The 21,611-nt window shown below is 36.5% G+C and overlaps 1 protein-coding gene across 1 annotated transcript in view; it reads right to left on the reverse strand.

Moving 5' to 3' along the window:
* Positions 1–17,810: 17,810 nt before the first annotated feature.
* LOC121737732 (octopamine receptor beta-2R) overlaps positions 17,811–21,611 on the reverse strand; it is a 181,730-nt gene continuing 177,929 nt past the window's right edge. The window contains exon 9 of the mRNA XM_042129421.1: positions 17,811–20,335. Coding sequence (XP_041985355.1) covers positions 19,604–20,335 — 732 coding nt within the window. The 3' untranslated portion in view covers positions 17,811–19,603. The remainder of the gene's footprint in view (positions 20,336–21,611) is intronic.

The raw sequence follows: 21,611 nt of genomic DNA on the forward strand, positions 1-21,611 counted from the left end.
TCGGAGAAAACCAGCGTGAAATTTGTGGTTATAATATACAAATATTTTATTAACCAAAATTTATTTTACATAATGTGATCGTTAAATCCGCACACTAGGCGATGCCTGTCCTGTGGGGATATATGAAATATAGGGGTAAATATAAAAGATATTGCAAAAATGCTTTGTACAATACAAAAATGTATTTCTCATATAAATGTCAACTACAAGTAATGTCAACAACAAGAGCAGTGCCATAGTATAAGTAACTTCTACTCTGGCTGGGCTATAAGTTTGACGTGTCCGTCTTTAAAACTCCCACACCGGTTTCAGTGACGGTGGCTGGCTTCAATGGTACCAGGCCAGTTACGCAGAAGTAATTTTATAGTGCTCAAGTGTGTGCGCAGTATTAGCAGTTTACAATAGAGCACTCTCTATTCCTTTTACTCTCATAGCTCAGTGGGTCGGAAGACCGACAGGACTGGCGAGAGATCAGGCGCAGGACCGACTTTTTACATGCCCATCCGACGCATGGATTATGTTACTTGTCAGACAATCAGATGATCAGCCTGCATTGTCCTAACAAAACTTGGAAAATTACATGTTTACAACGCGGGAATCGAACCCATGACCTCCGAGTCAAAAGCCACTCTCTAAATCACTGGACCACGAAGGCGTTTTTATATCTGTGAGTCTGTCCGTGCTATTGTAGCTTCGGGTAGGCCTAGGATTGTTAACTTGTTTTTTTTTTTTGTCAGAAAATTAACATAATCATTAATGTTCTTACTATCATTAGCTCTCTCAACTGCTGCAAAATATATTTATTATAACTTAATTTATTTTACTGCATCGAAACCAAATCGAAAATATAATAAGATTAACAGAATCTGACTGTACCCGTGTTCAAATAAGGGATATTTTGTACCTCCGTATTTATTTATCCATTTATTAAACCAACATGCTCCCGTCACGCTTAAACTTTAACCCCTCAACGGTTCGAAATTTAATTTAATTCGGGTTGTTTTGGGTTCCGTACGAATGTGGTTAAGTACAAACAAAGTACAATTAATGGTCCATATTATATTATTCAGAAAAAGCTTCAATATCTAATAATATAGATTTTCAAATGTGTTAGTCGCGCTAAAACTCGAAAACGCCTGGACGGATTGGGCTGATTTTAGTCTTAAAATATTCGTAGAAGTCCAGGGAAGGTTTTAAAGTGACACGAAGTTCACCGGGACAGCTAGTCTTATATATAAAAATGGATTTTCAAATGTGTTAGTCGCGTTAAAACTCGAAAACGCCTGGATGGATTGGGCTGATTTAAGTCTTAAAATATTCGTAGAAGTCCAGGGAAGGTTTTAAAGTGACACGAAGTTCACCTACAGCTAGTCTTATATATAAAAATGGATTTTCAAATGTTTTAGTCGCGCTAAAACTCGAGAACGGCTGAACGGATTGGGCTGATTTTAGTCTTAAAATATTCGTAGAAGTCCAGGGAAGGTTTTAAAGTGACACGAAGTTAGCCGGGACAGCTAGTAATATAAAAAAATGGATTTCCAATTGTGTTAGTAACGCTATAACTCGAAAACGGCTGAACGGATTGGGCTGATTTTAGTCTTAAAATATTCTTAGAAGTCCAGGGAAGGTTTTAAAGTGACACGAAGTTCACCTACAGCTAGTCCTATACATAAAAATGGATTTTCAAATGTGTTAGTCGCGCTAAAACTCGAAAAAGGCTGAACGGATTGGGCTGATTTTAGTCTTAAAATATACCAAGTTTCAGCAAAAAAAAAGAGCTATTATACCAAGTTTCAGCAAAAAAGAGGTAACAGACAGCATCTTCGCATTTATGTTATTAGTATGGATTTATAATTTGTTTGCAATCTAATAGACTCTGAAAAAAAGAAAATAGGATACTAATTACGACGGAAGCATGTACGGTTATCGGATATTTTTTGGGGCCACGTCAACTTCTAGTAAAATAAAGTATATTTTTTTCATAATTTTATGAGGATTGTATATTTAAATATCTGTTTGTTATGGTTAGATATTATAGTAATAAAGCATGATTTTTTATATTTAAAAATACTTCCACGCCCTAGAGGCAGAAATTGTGAACTATAAAAAATAATAATAATAAGAACATTGTAACCGATTTCATGGAAATAAAGACTTACTTACTTAGGTATATTTTCAAATGATGTTATGACAATAACTAATCTTTCAATTTTACCTAAGCTCTCGGTTATTTCAGTGTCTCTTAATACATTCGTTGGAGAATAGAAAATCGGTTTCAGACCCACGTAAGCAGATTAACGGACAACTCTCTATTCGCCCGCTTTGTGCTTAGTTAACTTAAAGTTCAAGTTAACCTATTAAGTAATTAGACTAACTTAACTGTTTTGGGTTACAATTTTAACTTAAATCAACGTAAAAGGTTTAAGCTATAGAACCTACTAGATGATGATCGTAAATCTTTGGAATTTGTTTATCACGCAGAAGGCGCAAAATTTTCCGCAACAAAAAATATTTAATTTGTCCTTTCCCCATAAATGCATACCCATCTAAGGGCTCCCGCACACGGGCCACCGGCCACAACCACAAAACACCGCTACCGGCATATTTCCTGTAGTTTTCATACAGGACTCGCCGCACACAGTAGCGGTGACCGCTACTTTTGTGCCTTGTCTTGCTTCTTGTGGCGGCGTTTGTGGCTGTCGCGTGTGGCCCGTATGCGGCGATACCAAGCCGGTTCAGCAGCAGAGTGAAGAGGTAACAGACAGACAAACTTTCGCTTTACATTTTTGTCGGTCACGACCGCTTACCGCGAGGATTTTTTGCAAAAATAGGAAATTAACGTACATGTAAAGTTTTCAAGGTTGATTTTGCATGTGCCATGAAGAAAGATAATTAAAATATGTTTTTATAATAAAGTGTTATTTTTTATTTGAATTTTAAAATTCAAATAAAAAATAACACAACAATTTTGTTTATTTTTTATTTAAATAAAAAATAAACAAAATTGTGGTATCTAACTTACGTTCATCAAAATGTGTCTATAAAATTCGGGTCAAAATGACCCGACGTCAAAGTCTATGTAATTGTAATTTGGCTGTTGCTAGTCGTCCGGTAATTGGATGAATAAAATAAATCTTAGTCGTCCGATTACCGGATGATTAAAAAAAGTAATTCATCCGATTACCGGACGACTAGCATAATCGGACGACTAAGGCTGGTATAAATAGTCAGTGCTTAAGATGCGACCCGATCTCAAGACGCGGTTCGGCTCTGTGATTGGTCCAAATTTTGACTGACAGCCAACCAATCACAGAGCCTGAACCGTGTCTTGAGACCGAGATGCATCTTGAGTACTGACTATTTATACCAGCCTAAGATTTATTTTATTCATCCGGTAATCGGACGACTAGACACTTCGTTATAATTTTCACGTAACGTAATTGACGCCGGGTTATTGGAAGCGTCACAATATTATTATGACAAAGGCATTTTTATATGGAGGTGAGTATCCAAAAAGAAAATCGAAAATTGTTTTACATTTTTATTATACAGACACAAATATTTTTTTTACAGATTTATAAATAGGAAGTGAACAAGGATTAGTCGGATATCAAGTAGATAAAATAATAAAAAAATGTTTAAAGAGGCCTGTTTTGTTTTAAAATACAAAAAAAAACAGTTTTACTAATTCAATGTTTGCTACAATCATAGGCGTGTTTCTAAGTCGCAAGCAGTACACTGGGAAGGAAAGTCTGGCGTTTTTAGCCAATAACATCTCGAGAAATTGTACTGCCTAGTGTATGTTAAAGTTTCGGAACCTACAAGGATCTTGCTTAAATGACACTGGCGGTAGGGCTGAATGATACTGTCACTCAAATGACAGTGTCATTACTTTTAGGCAACATGTAAAATGTCACTTGGTTTACATAGGTAGTGTGAAAACATAATATCTCAAGTGTGTACACTTGAGATATTATGTGGTGGTGGTACTTTTCGAATTGGCCAAAAGATCCTTGCAGAACTGTATTACAGTAATATTAACTCTTGTAGGCTTGATTATAATTTTGAATACTTACTATAAATTATATTTTTTAATAAATAAAAACAGGCATTTTAGTGACAATTACAATAATAAAGATTTTAATTCATCTAAAACAATATTTACAACTAATTGCTTATGTTATACGGCCTCTACACGTTGACTCATGATGGACTAGCGATGACGAAGATGTACGAATATAATATTCGTCTATGATCGTCGTCAAATGCCCATGTCATAAACTTCGTAATCATGGTTATACACCATGGTCCAACATGAAGTGCCTTAAGATTTAATATGAAATTAACTCTGAAATGGATATTAGAATGAAATTATCACAGTCCAAATTATACTAGATCACAGGACCGTCGAACCCAGTACCTACTACTAGGCTAGTAGACTAGGTTGCCTAGACATAGGATGAAATGGCGAGAGTACTAAGCTATACATAATACAATCACTTATTTTATATATTGCTGTGAATCTCATTTTAGCTGCTATTTAGTCTAATGGGTGCCATACATGATACACGCTACGGTCTACCAGAAAGGTACACCTGTGCAGGTATGCCTGCGCAGGTAGACCGGAATGTGTGTGGGAATAGATCTGTGCAGTTTTTTGGACTATTTTTGGTGACTATTTTTTTTTCTTATTGGTAAGTAATTGATTTGTAATTCTAATAAAATTATTAATGTAGCAACATTCTAATATAATTATAATAATTAATAATGTAGCAATATTCCTGTATGGTGGTAGAATAAAGGCTATTTTTATTTTATTTATTTTTATTAAGTAATTGAAAGACCCTTAAAAATAGAAACATCGCTGAAAGAATTACTCTGATAGCTTAAAAATTCACCAAGATATGACAATTCAAACATTTCATAAAATAGACCTGCCCGAAACGCCCCATACAAAGTGCTACGAAAGTATGACGTCACTCTTTCGTAGTTTGTATGCATCGGGAGAGAACTTTGTTCGATAGGTTTATTAAATATTGCGTTTATGAAAGTGGTTTCGTAACAAAAGTTGCTTTTAATTGCATAAGTTATCGAATGGTATTATACAAATATTAAGAAATTTAATTGAAAAAAAAATCGACTTGAAAATCTAACTTTGAAGGTTCATAACAAAAAAAAAATACAAATGCCATCAAGCTGAAATTTTGGGAACACTTATTTTTTACGGTGATTTCTTTATTTTATTAACAAAATTTGCTAATCTTTGACCTTGTCATCATCCCTATTCTTTCGACTGACACCTGCGCAGGCATACTTGCACAGGTGACCTCTTCAGCTGTTATAGACCGTAGCGTGTATGGCTTACATAAGATTATTCACAATAATTTGATAAGTATTATGATTGAAGTATGTCTATTCGTTAGCGCTTTTTATTGGCTAATGTCAAATAATATTTTAACAGCGTCAACCAATCACAGGCGCTGTTGATTCGTTGACGCATCAGCAACGCTGCTCAATAAATAAACTCCCGTCAGAGAAGTTAAGTTTGTTTCAAAAAAGTATTCTTTTATTTTAATCTATTTCTAAACAGCAGCTAAAACTTTGAAATATGTCTAAATCTACGTATATTCAACACGAAATATTCTGTCTTAAGCACCAGTTACACGCAGCTGCAGAATTTTTAATCCAATTTAGTATAACAGACGCTTAAGACACTTTACGAGTATATTCCAATCTTAAACTAACAAAATAATACTAACAAAACTGGACGGACTCAACTAAAAGAAATAAGGAATAAAATTATACTTTGGTTAACAGGAAATAATAAGGTTTAAATTCACAACCATTTACTTGTCACAACATACTAGCGACAGATGCGATGTAGTGGACTGCGCAGACAAGCGACCAGAAGCAGCGCTTAAAGCTGGTTTTTTTATGCGTCCACGGGAACGATCGGTTTGGCCGCTACGCCGAAAGAGAGATCAAATGTAACGATTTGTTTAAATAGCGGCGCGGTTGCGCTGTCATTTACGTACAATTATTGCTTGTGATTTCGCGATGTAGCCGCCAAAACCGCGCGTTCAGGCGGACAAATATTATAAATCGAGTCTAACGCGAGCTGCTTTTGCTTTGCTGCTGCGACCTTTATAAAAGGTCAAGTCGATCGAATTTGGTCGGATCTGACCGGTGTCATCTAGACATGTGCACAAAACGAGACCGGTCAGGTTGGCCTGGCATCAGTTCGATCGGATTTGATCGCCCTAACATAATATATTATTGGTTTATGAGATTCATTTTTGACGGATTGCCGCAAGTAACTCTGTATCTATTAAGTCCAATTTAATATCTGATTTATTGAACAAGAAAACTATTTTTTATTTATATTCGTTCTGAACAGAGACCGACAAGTCGCGGTGCTTAGTCGCTCGTTTGCACCAATCTTAACATCTTCGTGATAAAAGTCACCTCATCCCTTTCTCATGTATACGCATTATCTATTTATATTATGACTTCTACGGCTGATTTCTCAATTTACGGGTTCTTATGGAAGCTTTCCGAACCTCGCGGCACGCGATCGCGACCGACAAAAATTGAAATGATTTATGAACAAGGAAGTATGTAATTTTCCCTTACGCCACTACAAAGCAATGGCTTTGCTAGACTAATGTCGGTAGAAAATTAAACCTATAGGCTTAGTTTAGAAAGTTGCGATTTATTTGAATTTTTGTTGGTTGCGGCACAGTAGCTCTACCATGAGTTTAAAGCTATAGTATTTATCGATACTCGATACCGACTATAGTCTATACGTAAATTTTATGTATGGCAAATTTTACAGCGCCTCTAGCGGTTACTTGCGGAACTAAAATCGCCATACTAAATATTTACGTAGTCGGTATCGAATATCGATAAATACTATAGCTTTAAACTCATGGTAGAGCTACTGATTACCAAATAGTTACTACGCAAGGCGCGATCGCGAGCCGTGGATCGAAAAACCACCTTTACATGAACGAGACGATCTGACTGAAATCTATTATAGTCATAACTTCCGCTTCATACATTCACACAAAATACAGAATACAAAATACAATTATTATTTAAATTACAATTCGAAATCACCGATAATTCGAAAATAATGTTGCTTCGTACAGTTATTTACGAATTGTTTTACAATTAATCGCATTTAGTTAATTAAACTGTTTTCGAGACCAAATAAAATTGAAGCTTCATTTAATGTAAATTGAATTTTGTTTGGTGTGGGATATGCGTGGCCGCCACAAAGGAAGATCTTCCGACCGAGCGAGATGTTATGCTCGGTCAGGCCGGAGCCCACGTGATACATTTCAGCTGTCGTATATATTATACCGACGCGCTCAGAAAACTTCGATAGCGCGATGCAGGAATGTTAGGCGAATTGTGGGTACCACCACATTTGGTATTTAGTAGTTTACTACGTATAATGAAACGAGACGAGACGAAACGACACGATGAAAATGCCTTTAGCAAATAGAGAATATTACGCGAAGATCAGAGGGCACTACTAGCACAAATACATTTTGATCGGCGATTCTATAAAGTAGCAATAAAGAAGAGACCTCGGCTCACCCCCCAGTAGTCCTAGCACAGCAACCAGTAGAAATGCGAAAGTATAGACAAACTGTGGACATAAACTAAAGGTGCCGTTCCGATCTTTACCGCGGCCAATCGCGACCGACAAAAAATTCAATTAAAATGCCACTTTATGACAGTATATAGTATATTATGTCATAGAGTAGGTCATAAAGTGACATTTTAATTTAATTTTTGGGAACGAAAAAAGATCGGAACAAACCTTAACCTTCAAGCGGTTGCGTGGCGTCGAATCGACTCCCCTCAATACATTTTCGTCCGTCTTTAAATATTTTGTAAAGTTACTGAGAGAATGATACATCATTCTCTCAGTAACTTTACAAAATAAATAGCTTACACTTACTCTCCGCATCCCCTTTGCAGCAAGGACCTCAATTGTTTTGGTCTCGGTGCCGTTGTCGAAAAGACTCCGCGCGCCTCTCTTATAATTTTATATTATGTAGTTTTCATATAATTGAGGCAAATTCTATGTTTATTTATAAAACTAAGTCGTCGTTGACCGATAACAGCGAGTGTTATTGCTAGATGAAAAAAAATGCAACTAGGATAAGAAAATTCCGATCACTTTTTCTGCCACACAGCATAAGCTACTTTGGAACACCGGATGTTATAGTTAAGTTTTTACTAAAAATACATTTAATTTTCTGGGTGAACTGTTACATAAAGAGTAATAATTAAATTTATGAAATAATAAATAATGTTGAATGAAAAGTGTTCTGTTTCCCAAATTCACGCGACCACTGCCGTTACAAAATAGCGCGCGCCCGCTTGAAGGTTAAGTTTATCTCCACAGTTTGTCCATACTTTCGCATTTCTATTGGTGGCCGTGCTAGGGCTGCAGGTGACCCGTTTGCTCGTTTGCCTCCTTATTTTATAAAAAAGCCTTCCTGACACGTGTCAGTAGCTGATGATGATGCTTTAACCCTCTGCAACTAATTCCACCTTATCGTATAACTTACGCACTAAACCATACTTATCTCAACTTCACCGAACAAAACCCATAAATAAGTTTACTCTGATTAACGTTTCCTGAATTTAGTTCATCGTCGTGACTCGTGCCGCACGGTCTCGAAGAAAACCAGCGTGAAATTTGTGGATATAATATACAAATATTTTATTAACCAAAATTTATTTTACATAATGTGATCGTTAAATCCGCACACTAGGCGATGCCTGTCCTGTGGGGATATATGAAATATAGGGGTAAATATAAAAGATATTGCAAAAATGCTTTGTACAATACAAAAATGTATTTATCATATAAATGTCAACAACAAGTACCTAATGTCAACAACAAGAGCAGTGCCATAGTATAAGTAACTTCTACTCTGGCAGGGCTATAAGTTTGACGTGTCCGTCTTTAAAATAATAACTCTCACACCGGTTTTTTTTTATGAAATAAGGGGGGCAAACGAGCAAACGGGTCACCTGATGGAAAGCAACTTCCGTCGCCCATGGACACTCGCAGCATCAGAAGAGCTGCATGTGCGTTGCCGGCCTTTTAAGAGGGAATAGGGTAGTAGGGGAGGGTAGGGAAGGGAAGGGAATAGGGGAGGGGATTGGGCTCCCGGTAAAGTCACTCACTCGGCGAAACACAGCGCAAGCGCTGTTTCACGCTGGTTTTCTGTGAGAACGTGATATTTATCCGGTTGAGCCGGCCCATTCGTGCCGAAGCATGGCTCTCCCACGTATAAAATTCGTTTTCAGTGACGGTGGCTGGCTTCAATGGTACCAGGCCAGTTACGCAGAAGTAATTTTATAGTGCTCAAGTGTGTGCGCAGTATTAGCAGTATACAATATAGCACTCTCTATTCCTTTTACTCTCATAGCTCAGTGGGACGGAAGACCGACAGGACTGGCGAGAGATCAGGCGCAGGACCGACTTTTTACATGCCCATCCGACGCATGGATTATGTTACTTGTCAGACAATCAGATGATCAGCCTGCATTGTCCTAACAAAACTTGGAAAATTACATGTTTACAACGCGGGAATCGAACCCATGACCTCCGAGTCAAAAGCCACTCTCTAAACCACTGGACCACGAAGGCGTTTTTATATCTGTGAGTCTGTCCGTGCTATTGTAGCTTCGGGTAGGCCTAGGATTGTTAACTTGTTTTTTTTTTGTCAGAAAATTAACATAATCATTAATGTTCTTACTATCATTAGCTCTCTCAACTGCTGCAAAATATATTTATTATAACTTAATTTATTTTACTGCATCGAAACCAAATCGAAAATATAATAAGATTAACAGAATCTGACTGTACCCGTGTTCAAATAAGGGATATTTTGTACCTCCGTATTTGTTTATCCATTTATTAAACCAACATGCTCCAGTCACGCTTAAACTTTAACCCCTCAACGGTTCGAAATTTAATTTAATTCGGGTTGTTTTGGGTTCCGTACGAATGTGGTTAAGTACAAACAAAGTACAATCAATGGTCCATGTTATATTACTCAGAAAAAGCTTCAATATCTATATATATAAAAATAGATTTTCAAATGTGTCAGTCGCGCTAAAACTCGAAAACGCCTGGACGGATTGGGCTGATTTTAGTCTTAAAATATTCGTAGAAGTCCAGGGAAGGTTTTAAAGTGACACGAAGTTCACCGGGACAGCTAGTCTTATATATAAAAATGGATTTTCAAATGTGTTAGTCGCGCTAAAACTCGAAAACGGCTGAACGGATTGGGCTGATTTTAGTCTTAAAATATTCGTAGAAGTCCAGGGAAGGTTTTAAAGTGACACGAAGTTCATCGGGACAGCTAGTCTTATATATAAAAATGGATTTTCAATTGTGTTAGTAACTCGATAATTGCTGAACCGATTCTGATAATTTTAGTCTTAAAATAATCCTTGAAGTCCAGGGAAGGTTTTAAAGTGACACAAAGTTCACCGGGACAGCTACTTTTTTTATAATGTAATGAATGACTATCTATATGAGGTCCGCAACTCCGTTGCGCCAAAATTCGTTTATCGCGTGTATATTTTTCGGAGATAAAAAGTATCCCATGTCCTTTCTCGGGACTCAAATTATCTCCATACTAAGTTTCGCGGCTCTTGACTCGGAGGTCGTGGGTTCGATTCCCGCGTTGGAAACATGTTATTTCCAAGTTTGGTTAGAACAGTGCAGGCTGATCACCTGGTTGTCTGACAAGTAAGATGATCCATACGTCGGATGGGCATGTAAAAAGTCGTTCCTGCGTCTGATCTCTCGCCGGTCGTGTTGGTCTTCGTCCCACTGGGTTATGAGAGTAGAGGAATAGAGAGTGCTCTTGTGTACTGCGCAAACACTTGGGCACTATAAAATTACTCCTGCGTACCTGGCCTAGTTCAATGAAACCGGCCACCGTCACCGAAACCGGTGTGGGAGCTATTATACCAAGTTTCAGCAAAATCGGCTCAGCGGTTTGTGCGTGAAGAGGTAACAGATAGCATCTTCGCATTTATGTTATTAGTATGGATTTATAATTTGTTTGCAATCTAATAGACTCTGAAAAAAAGAAAATAGGATACTAATTACGACGGAAGCATGTACGGTTCTCGGATATTTTTTGGGGCCACGTCAACTTCTAGTAAAATAAAGTATATTTTTTTTCATAATTTTATGAGGATTGTATATTTAAATATCTGTTTGTTATGGTTAGATATTATAGTAATAAAGCATGATTTTTTATATTTAAAAATACTTCCACGCCCTAGAGGCAGAAATTGTGAACTATAAAAAATAATAATAATAAGAACATTGTAACCGATTTCATGGAAATAAAGACTTACTTACTTAGGTATATTTTCAAATGATGTTATGACAATAACTAATCTTTCAATTTTACCTAAGCTCTCGGTTATTTCAGTGTCTCTTAATACATTCGTTGGAGAATAGAAAATCGGTTTCAGACCCACGTAAGCAGATTAACGGACAACTCTCTATTCGCCCGCTTTGTGCTTAGTTAACTTAAAGTTCAAGTTAACCTATTAAGTAATTAGAATAACTTAACTGTTTTGGGTTACAATTTTAACTTGAATCAACGTAAAAGGTTTAAGCTATAGAACCTACTAGATGATGATCGTAAATCTTTGGAATTTGTTTATCACGCAGAAGGCGCAAAATTTTCCGCAACAAAAAATATTTAATTTGTCCTTTCCCCATAAATGCATACCCATCTAAGGGCTCCCGCACACGGGCCACCGGCCACAACCACAAAACACCGCTACCGGCATATTTCCTGTAGTTTTCATACAGGACTCGCCGCACACAGTAGCGGTGACCGCTACTTTTGTGCCTTGTCTTGCTTCTTGTGGCGGCGTTTGTGGCTGTCGCGTGTGGCCCGTATGCGGCGATACCAAGCCGGTTCAGCAGCAGAGTGAAGAGGTAACAGACAGACAAACTTTCGCTTTACATTTTTGTCGGTCACGACCGCTTACCGCGAGGATTTTTTGCAAAAATAGGAAATTAACGTACATGTAAAGTTTTCAAGGTTGATTTTGCATGTGCCATGAAGAAAGATAATTAAAATATGTTTTTATAATAAAGTGTTATTTTTTATTTGAATTTTAAAATTCAAATAAAAAATAACACAACAATTTTGTTTATTTTTTATTTAAATAAAAAATAAACAAAATTGTGGTATCTAACTTACGTTCATCAAAATGTGTCTATAAAATTCGGGTCAAAATGACCCGACGTCAAAGTCTATGTAATTATAATTTGGCTGTTGCTAGTCGTCCGGTGATTGGATGAATAAAATAAATCTTAGTCGTCCGATTACCGGATGATTAAAAAAAGTAATTCATCCGATTACCGGACGACTAGCATAATCGGACGACTAAGGCTGGTATAAATAGTCAGTGCTTAAGATGCGACCCGATCTCAAGACGCGGTTCGGCTCTGTGATTGGTCCAAATTTTGACAGCCAACCAATCACAGAGCCTGAACCGTGTCTTGAGACCGAGATGCATCTTGAGTACTGACTATTTATACCAGCCTAAGATTTATTTTATTCATCCGGTAATCGGACGACTAGACACTTCGTTATAATTTTCACGTAACGTAATTGACGCCGGGTTATTGGAAGCGTCACAATATTATTATGACAAAGGAATTTTTATATGGAGGTGAGTATCCAAAAAGAAAATCGAAAATTGTTTTACATTTTTATTATACAGACACAAATATTTTTTTACAGATTTATAAATAGGAAGTGAACAAGGATTAGTCGGATATCAAGTAGATAAAATAACAAAAAAATGTTTAAAGAGGCCTGTTTTGTTTTAAAATACAAAAAAAAAAAACAGTTTTACTAATTAAATGTTTGCTACAATCATAGGCGTGTTTCTAAGTCGCAAGCAGTACACTGGGAAGGACAGTCTGACGTTTTTAGCTAATAACATCTCGACAAATTGTACTTCCTAGTGTATGTTAAAGTTTCGGAACCTACAAGGATCTTGCTTAAATGACACTGGCGGTAGGGGTGAATGGTACTGTCACTCAAATGACAGTGTCATTACTTTTAGGCAACATGTAAAATGTCACTTGGTTTACATAGGTAGTGTGAAAACATAATATCTCAAGTGTGTACACTTGAGATATTATGTGGTGGTGGTACTTTTCGAATTGGCCAAAAGATCCTTGCAGAACTGTATTACAGTAATATTAACTCTTGTAGGCTTGATTATAATTTTGAATACTTACTATAAATTATATTTTTTAATAAATAAAAACAGGCATTTTAGTGACAATTACAATAATAAAGATTTTTAATTAATCTAAAACAATATTTACAACTAATTGCTTATGTTATACGGCCTCTACACGTTGACTCATGATGGACTAGCGATGACGAAGATGTACGAATATAATATTCGTCTATGATCGTCGTCAAATGCCCATGTCATAAACTTCGTAATCATGGTTATACACCATGGTCCAACATGAAGTGCCTTAAGATTTAATATGAAATTAACTCTGAAATGGATATTAGAATGAAATTATCACAGTCCAAATTATACTAGATCACAGGACCGTCAAACCTAGTACCTACTACTAGGCTAGTAGACTAGGTTGCCTAGACATAGGATGAAATGGCGAGAGTACTAAGCTATACATAATACAATCACTTATTTTATATATTGCTGTGAATCTCATTTTAGCTGCTATTTAGTCTAATGGGTGCCATACATGATACACGCTACGGTCTACCAGAGAGGTACACCTGTGCAGGTATGCCTGCGCAGGTAGACCGGAATGTGTGTGGGAATAGATCTGTGCAGTTTTTTGGACTATTTTTGGTGACTATTTTTTTTCTTATTGGTAAGTAATTGAAAGACCCTTAAAAATAGAAACATCGCTGAAAGAATTACTCTGATAGCTTAAAAATTCACCAAGATATGACAATTCAAACATTTCATAAAATAGACCTGCCCGAAACACCCCATACAAAGTGCTACGAAAGTATGACGTCACTCTTTCGTAGTTTGTACGCATCGGGAGAGAACTTTGTTCGATAGGTATATTAAATATTGCATTTATGAAAGTGGTTTCAAAACAAAAGTTGCTTTTAATTGCATAAGTTATCGAATGGTATTATACAAATATTAAGAAATTTAATTGAAAAAAAAATCGACTTGAAAATCTAACTTTGAAGGTTCATAACAAAAAAAAAAATACAAATGCCATCAAGCTGAAATTTTGGGAACACTTATGTTTTACGGTGATTTCTTTATTTTATTAACAAAATTTGCTAATCTTTGACCTTGTCATCATCCCTATTCTTTCGACTGACACCTGCGCAGGCATACTTGCACAGGTGACCTCTTCAGCTGTTATAGACCGTAGCGTGTATGGCTTACATAAGATTATTCACAATAATTTGATAAGTATTATGATTGAAGTTTTTGATTGAAGTATGTCTATTCGTTAGCGCTTTTTATTGCCTAATGTCAAATAATATTTTAACAGCGTCAACCAATCACAGGCGTTGTTGATTCGTGGACACATCAGCAACGCTGTTCAAAAAATAAACTCCCGTCAGAGAAGTTAAGTTTGTTTCAAAAAAGTATTCTTTTATTTTAATCTATTTCTAAACAGCAGCTAAAACTTTGAAATATGTCTAATTCTACGTATATTCAACACGAAATATTCTGTCTTAAGCACCAGTTACACGCAGCTGCAGAATTTTTAATCCAATTTAGTATAACAGACGCTTAAGACACTTTACGAGTATATTCCAATCTTAAACTAACAAAATAATACTAACCAAACTGGACGGACTCAACTAAAAGAAATAAGGAATAAAATTATACTTTGGTTAACAGGAAATAATAAGGTTTAAATTCACAACCATTTACTTGTCACAACATACTAGCGACAGACGCGATGTAGTGGACTGCGCAGACAAGCGACCAGAAGCAGCGCTTAAGGCTGGTTTTTTTATGCGTCCACGGGAACGATCGGTTTGGCCGCTACGCCGAAAGAGAGATCAAATGTAACGATTTGTTTAAATAGCGGCGCGGTTGCGCTGTCATTTACGTACAATTATTGCTTGTGATTTCGCGATGTAGCCGCCAAAACCGCGCGTTCAGGCGGACAAATATAATAAATCGAGTCTAACGCGAGCTGCTGAAAACCTTTATAAAAGGTCAAGTCGATCGAATTTGGTCGGATCTGACCGGTGTCATCTAGACATGTGCACAAAACGAGACCGGTCAGGTTGGCCTGGCATCAGTTCGATCGGATTTGATCGCCCTAACATAATAATATATGGTTTATGAGATTCATTTTTGACGGATTGCCGTAAGTAACTCTGTATCTATTAAGTCCAATTTAATATCTGATTTATTGAACAAGAAAACTATTTTTTTATTTATATTCGTTCTGAACAGAGACCGACGAGTCGCGGTGCTTAGTCGCTCGTTTGCACCAATCTTAACATCTTCGTGATAAAAGTCACCTCATCCCTTTCTCATGTATACGCATTATCTATTTTTATTATGACTTCTACGGCTGATTTCTCAATTTACGGGTTCTTATGGAAGCTTTCCGAACCTCGCGGCACGCGATCGCGACCGACAAAAATTGAAATGATTTATGAACAAGGAAGTATGTAATTTTCCCTTACGCCACTACAAAGCAATGGCTTTGCTGGACTAATGTCGGTAGAAAATTAAACCTATAGGCTTAGTTTATAAAGTTGCGATTTATTTGAATTTTTGTTGGTTGCGGCACAGTAGCTTTAGTTCACAGTTTAAAGCTATAGTATTTATCGATACTCGATACCGACTATAGTCTATACGTAAATTTTATGTATGGCAAATTTTACAGCGCCTCTAGCGGTTACTTGCGGAACTAAAATCGCCATACTAAATATTTACGTAGTCGGTATCGAATATCGATAAATACTATAGCTTTAAACTCATGGTAGAGCTACTGATTACCAAATAGTTACTACGCAAGTCGCGATCGCAGGCCGTGGATCGTAAAACCACCTTTACATGAACGAGACGAAATCTGACTGAAATCTATTATAGTCATAACATCCGCTTCATACATTCACACAAAATACAAAATACAATTATTATTTAAATTACAATTCGAAATCACCGATAATTCGAAAATAATGTTGCTTCGTACACTTATTTACGAATTATTTTACAATTAATCGCATTTAGTTAATTAAACTGTTTATTTTTCGAGACCAAATAAAATTGAAGCTTCATTTAATGTAAATTGAATTTTGTTTGGTGTGGGATATGCGTGGCCGCCACAAAGGAAGATCTTCCGACCGAGCGAGATGTTATGCTCGGTCAGGCCGGAGCCCACGTGATACATTTCAGCTGTCGTATATATACCGACGCGCTCAGAAAACTTCGATAGCGCGATGCAGGAATGTTAGGCGAATTGTGGGTACCGCCACATTTGGTATTTAGTAGTTTACTACGTATAATGAAACGAGACGAGACGAAACGACACGATGAAAATGCCTTTAGCAAATAGAGAATATTACGCGAAGATCAGAGGGCACTACTAGCACAAATGATCCGACAAAAATCCGACATTTTTTCAAATCAAATAAGGGGGCAAACGGGCAAACGGGTCACCTGATGGAAAGCAACTTCCGTCGCCCATGGACACTCGCAGCATCAGAAGAGCTACAGTGTGCGTTGCCGGCCTTTTAAGAGGGAATAGAGTGATAGGGGAGGGTAGGGAAGGGAAAAGAGTAGGGGATCGGGCCTCCGGTAAACTCACTCACTCGGCGAAACACAGCGCAAGCGCTGTTTCACGCCGGTTTTCTGTGAGCCCGTGGTATTTCTCCGGTCGAGCCGAAGCATGGCTCTCCCACGTACAATACATGTTTCACACGTCAGAATATTTGACAGAAACGATTTCAAACGTCTAAAAAAAACTTTTTGTCTGCGCCCTAGTGGACAAGCGGCAAGCGATTATCATAAACGCTAACAAAATGTATGCGATTTGACATAAGTGTTTGTGTTAATTACTTGTGGAGTGTATTAGAAGTTAAGATGTAAATTAATGATATATAAAAAAGGTTATTACGTTGAATAAAAGAAACCGTTGCACCCCGGCCGGGGTGGGTTCATAAAGGAAGTGTCAAGTTGAAGGAAGTCTGGTGTTGCAAGCCTTTCTGTGTTGCTAGATGACACGACCGGAAGACGTCTTGACGTAGGCTGGATTGCTTGTGTTTTGCCCGTTAAAAAGGGAATAACTGTGTATGGTTACTCTAAATCGCGGAATCGCGTACAATAAGTCATCGCTTCGCTAGCGAATACTAATGTCAAATCCCATACATTTTGTGGCGTTGGCGTTAGCGTTTACGATAATCGCTTGCCGCTTGTCTAGGCCCTCTGGTGAAACCTCTAGCGTGAAAACATTTTAGTGAGTGTGGTTGCAAATAATATCAGTCTGCTCTTTTACATCAATCCAAGTCGCGAATAGTTACGTCTCTGTCGTTTAAAAATGACCTTTTAAAATGCTTCCAATGTTTTTGTCATCTTGAAAGTATTGCAGCATTATTTTCCAATCACGTTACTAAAGTCAAAAGACCGTTTTCCAACATGTTTTCCAATGACCGAACCGAGCCACAAAACTTCATATAAAATGTCTAAATTGAAATTCTATGACTCGTAATTATTTTGATTTTAGTAAAGGAAGTGACCCTTGGTCTATGGTAGCTATTCTATGTAAGAGAAGCTTACAATTGTGCTATGAATCAATTTTCTATTAATTTGGTATTTTGACCCTTAATTACTTAACAATAAGGAAGACACATTGACTTTTGAAAATCGATTCTAAAGGTTTAGCGGCATGTTTTCTATTCAAACTTTTTATGAATTTCTGATAACGTTACCTAATGAAATAATAATCTGAAATTCGTTCACTTTGGCTGCCAAAAAAATCCTATTTTCTTTTCTATATTAATTCTAATCGACAACAACCTAAAACAAAAATCAAAAGAATAATCCAAAAATATTTCTATCTGACGTAAGCAAATATTTTTAGGAATTCGATGGCATTTTAACAAAGAAACATAATTAACTTTGAATACAAAATATGCGGCTAATGACGAGTCATGTAAGCGAAGATAATACGGACACTGACAAAGATTCAATAAGAGATACTGAATATACATTAAGACATCAAGTTAAAAATAATGAGCAGACAATACAAGAAAAATGTAAAAAAATTACAAAAATGACGATAAAAAAACTTGACGCTAATATAATTAATCAACTTAGGGCTGCTTTTCAATCGTCAGATAAATTTTAACATTGGAATAAATTTAGCGTTTCGACAGATTTTACATGAAAAAAATATCAAAGTGTCATTTTTATTCTTTAGGTAAAAAGTTATCTGACGATTTATAGAAATTTTTGAAGATTCTGTACATTTTTAGTACGGTTGTTCAAATACGGTAAAGTAAACATGAAATAAATAATTATGCAATACATAAGTCAAGCCAACGTGGTATGTAAGAAACGGCTTAACAATTTGTGTAAACAAAATTTCAACACTTGAATCAACAAATTACAGAGACAAAGAGGCTAACATAGATTTAATAATCTTTAGAAATACAGGCGGAGCGAAACGTGGTATTTCCACACCACGTGTCACCTTGGATTTGTGATTTCATGGCTGCTGAATGCTCAATATTTTTAACTTAACTCATTAGTCAAGGTTTCTTGTTACAAGGACTACACGACATTAACACACCAATCTCTAATGACTCTGTTAAAGTTAGTACATTTATTACTCGTTTCTATTGAAGCGTTATTTGTCCCCATATTAGTTATGTTAAAATGAATTATCATTACTTTACCTAAATCTTAAATATATACAAATCCAACTAAAATTTATATTCACCTTCGTTTGTTCCTTAAATATTTACATCTAGTATTTAGCTATCTATGACTAACAGAATTTCGTAGCTAAGCAAATAAATTACGCTATCGAATGTACTAAAAGGACTAGACTTTCATGGTTTACCTATATCTATGCTAAATTCTGTACAATCATAACACCAAAAATCATTACATTCAGATATAATATCTAATAATGCATTTTCATTAATAAATTATTTTGTAAAAACAATATTGTCAATACTCTACATTAAATGTGCATTGAAATGGTTATGATAATCACATCGTCCTATATCGCTACTTATTGCTAATAGTTTTACAAAATGTCTATCAAACATCTATCACATTTAGTTTTTCTAGATTTACATTTAGAGTTTATTTACAATACTTCTTTGGCCTCAGCAAACGTTATACCTGATTAGGCCAGCGTTCGTAAATATATTTACAAAATGCTACTTTTAGCAATGTTACGAGTAGTATCACTGATAACAAACGAAATTACGTCAAAGCTAGCAACTAAAATAAACTTACACCTACGAATCACTTCAAAAGTTATTGCACATTATACAGTGGATGTTTCATCACTGTAAGGCGATTTTCAGAGGGACGCTAGATCCGAGGTTCTTCTAGAAGGAATGGGGACTCTCAGCTGAGCGGAACCGCGTCTGTCGAGTCGCTCCAGAGCGTCTAAATCAGTGGCGCCTCGTCGACAAATACTGCAGAACGCGCAAGCCAACGTGTTCTTAAAGGCGTTACGAAAGTCCCTATTGAAGTACGCGTAGATGATGGGATTCAACGCTGAATTGAAATAACCAGTCCAAAACATGATCACGGTCACCACTTCGGGATACTCGCAAGTGTCACACAGGGACGTCGACAAGTAGAACAGAAAGAAGGGCAGCCAGCACAGAATGAACGCGCCCATAATAATACCCAAAGTCCTCGCCGCTTTGTGTTCCCTTTTCATTTTAAGTATGTTTTTATCTTTCGTCGGCGTCGTGGCATTTATATGTAAAGCCCCGTTTTTATCACTTACTTCCCTGGAATGGCGATGCATAAGCATGGCGTTACCGGCTCGCGCGTGGAGTGCCTTTTCTTGTCGATTAGCTTCTTTGAATATCGCCAGATAAGTGAATATCATTATGGTACAAGGTATCCAGAAGGATATTGAGCTGGATATCACCGCGTAGGGCTTGTTGACTTTGAACTCGCACTGGTTGAGCTCTCGGGTTCTGATGTACTCGCTGGTGGTGTACCAGCCCATGAAGATTGGTGCGTAGGATATGGTGATGGGACTCAGCCACGTCGCTGCTAACATCACGAACGCCATCTGCAATTAACGTTAATTTATTATAAAGAAAACATAAATTGCAATAAATGAACCTATGAGCACTGACTTATGAAATTTTAAGGCATTGTAAGAAAACTAACGATTTCTATTTAACAATGTTTTTGTGTTGGGCTTTAAGTTATTATAATATAACTAGCTGACCCGGCAAACGTTGTTTTGTCATATAATTCCAAAAATTAAAAAAAAATTAAGGGTGAACAACCCTTATTACTTAGGGGTATGAAAAATAGATGTTGGCCGATTCGCAGACCTACTCAATATGCTCACAAAATTTCACGAGAATCGGTCAAGCCGTTTAGGAGGAGTACGGGAACGAACATTGTGACACGAGAATTTTATATATAAGATGTATTTTTCTTCGTTAAATTTTTTAAATTAACTTCTTAATTCCTATTTTTAAAACAATAAAAAACTAAGTTTCCAACAAACTTTTAAAACACAATTATACAACGTTTTTACATAGTACAAAGTGAGTCTAATTACCTGGCTACTAATAAATTATGTTTAATTGAGAAAAGTTAAAGAAAAGGTTAACATTTCAACCTTTCTTTGAGAATGAAAAGATTTATTTGTAGGGTATCCTTTGCCTGAGAATTGCAGGTAATTTTTGTGGTTGTCCATTTCTAAGGTTTCGGTTGAAAGGAGGTAATGTCACGAGGAGTGGAATCCCGGGTTGAATTTTAAGGCATTGACCTATTGTGTTCACCGTCAATAAAGGTACTACAGAAAACGAATAGAAACGTGTAAATTATAGTAAGTAGGTACCTAGTTTAAAATGCAGCCTACGAATTAATTTATAAAGATGAGTTAAATCATGGTACCGAATATTACGTTCCTCCCAAATTGATTTAAGCCGATTCCTTAATAAATGTCACTAATACATCGCCCTAATGAATGCTGGGTGAATCATTGTGGTCCTATCAAAGGGTCGAAGTCAAATGATCGGCCAAACTACCCACTGCCGCATTAATGGGGTAGAAAGGTGCTTAGTAAATAACCTTACGAGTAAAACCACTGGTTTATATCACACAAGTTTCCCAATTTGCTAGCTCTTGTATGTAGGCAAGATCAAAGTGCAGAAATGGGAATTTAATGTAACGTATATATTATTATGTACAAAAAAATTAGTCAACTTAAAATACTCAAAATTTTTTGCCTTTTAAAAAAATAAATATAAAAATAAAATGACAATCTCGTATCCTAACAATAAACAATAGCACACTCTACCTACTACGTTTTCACAATTAATTATTTA

The sequence above is a fragment of the Aricia agestis genome, chromosome 21 (assembly GCF_905147365.1).
Source record: "Aricia agestis chromosome 21, ilAriAges1.1, whole genome shotgun sequence".
Classification (NCBI taxonomy): Eukaryota; Metazoa; Arthropoda; class Insecta; order Lepidoptera; family Lycaenidae; genus Aricia; species Aricia agestis.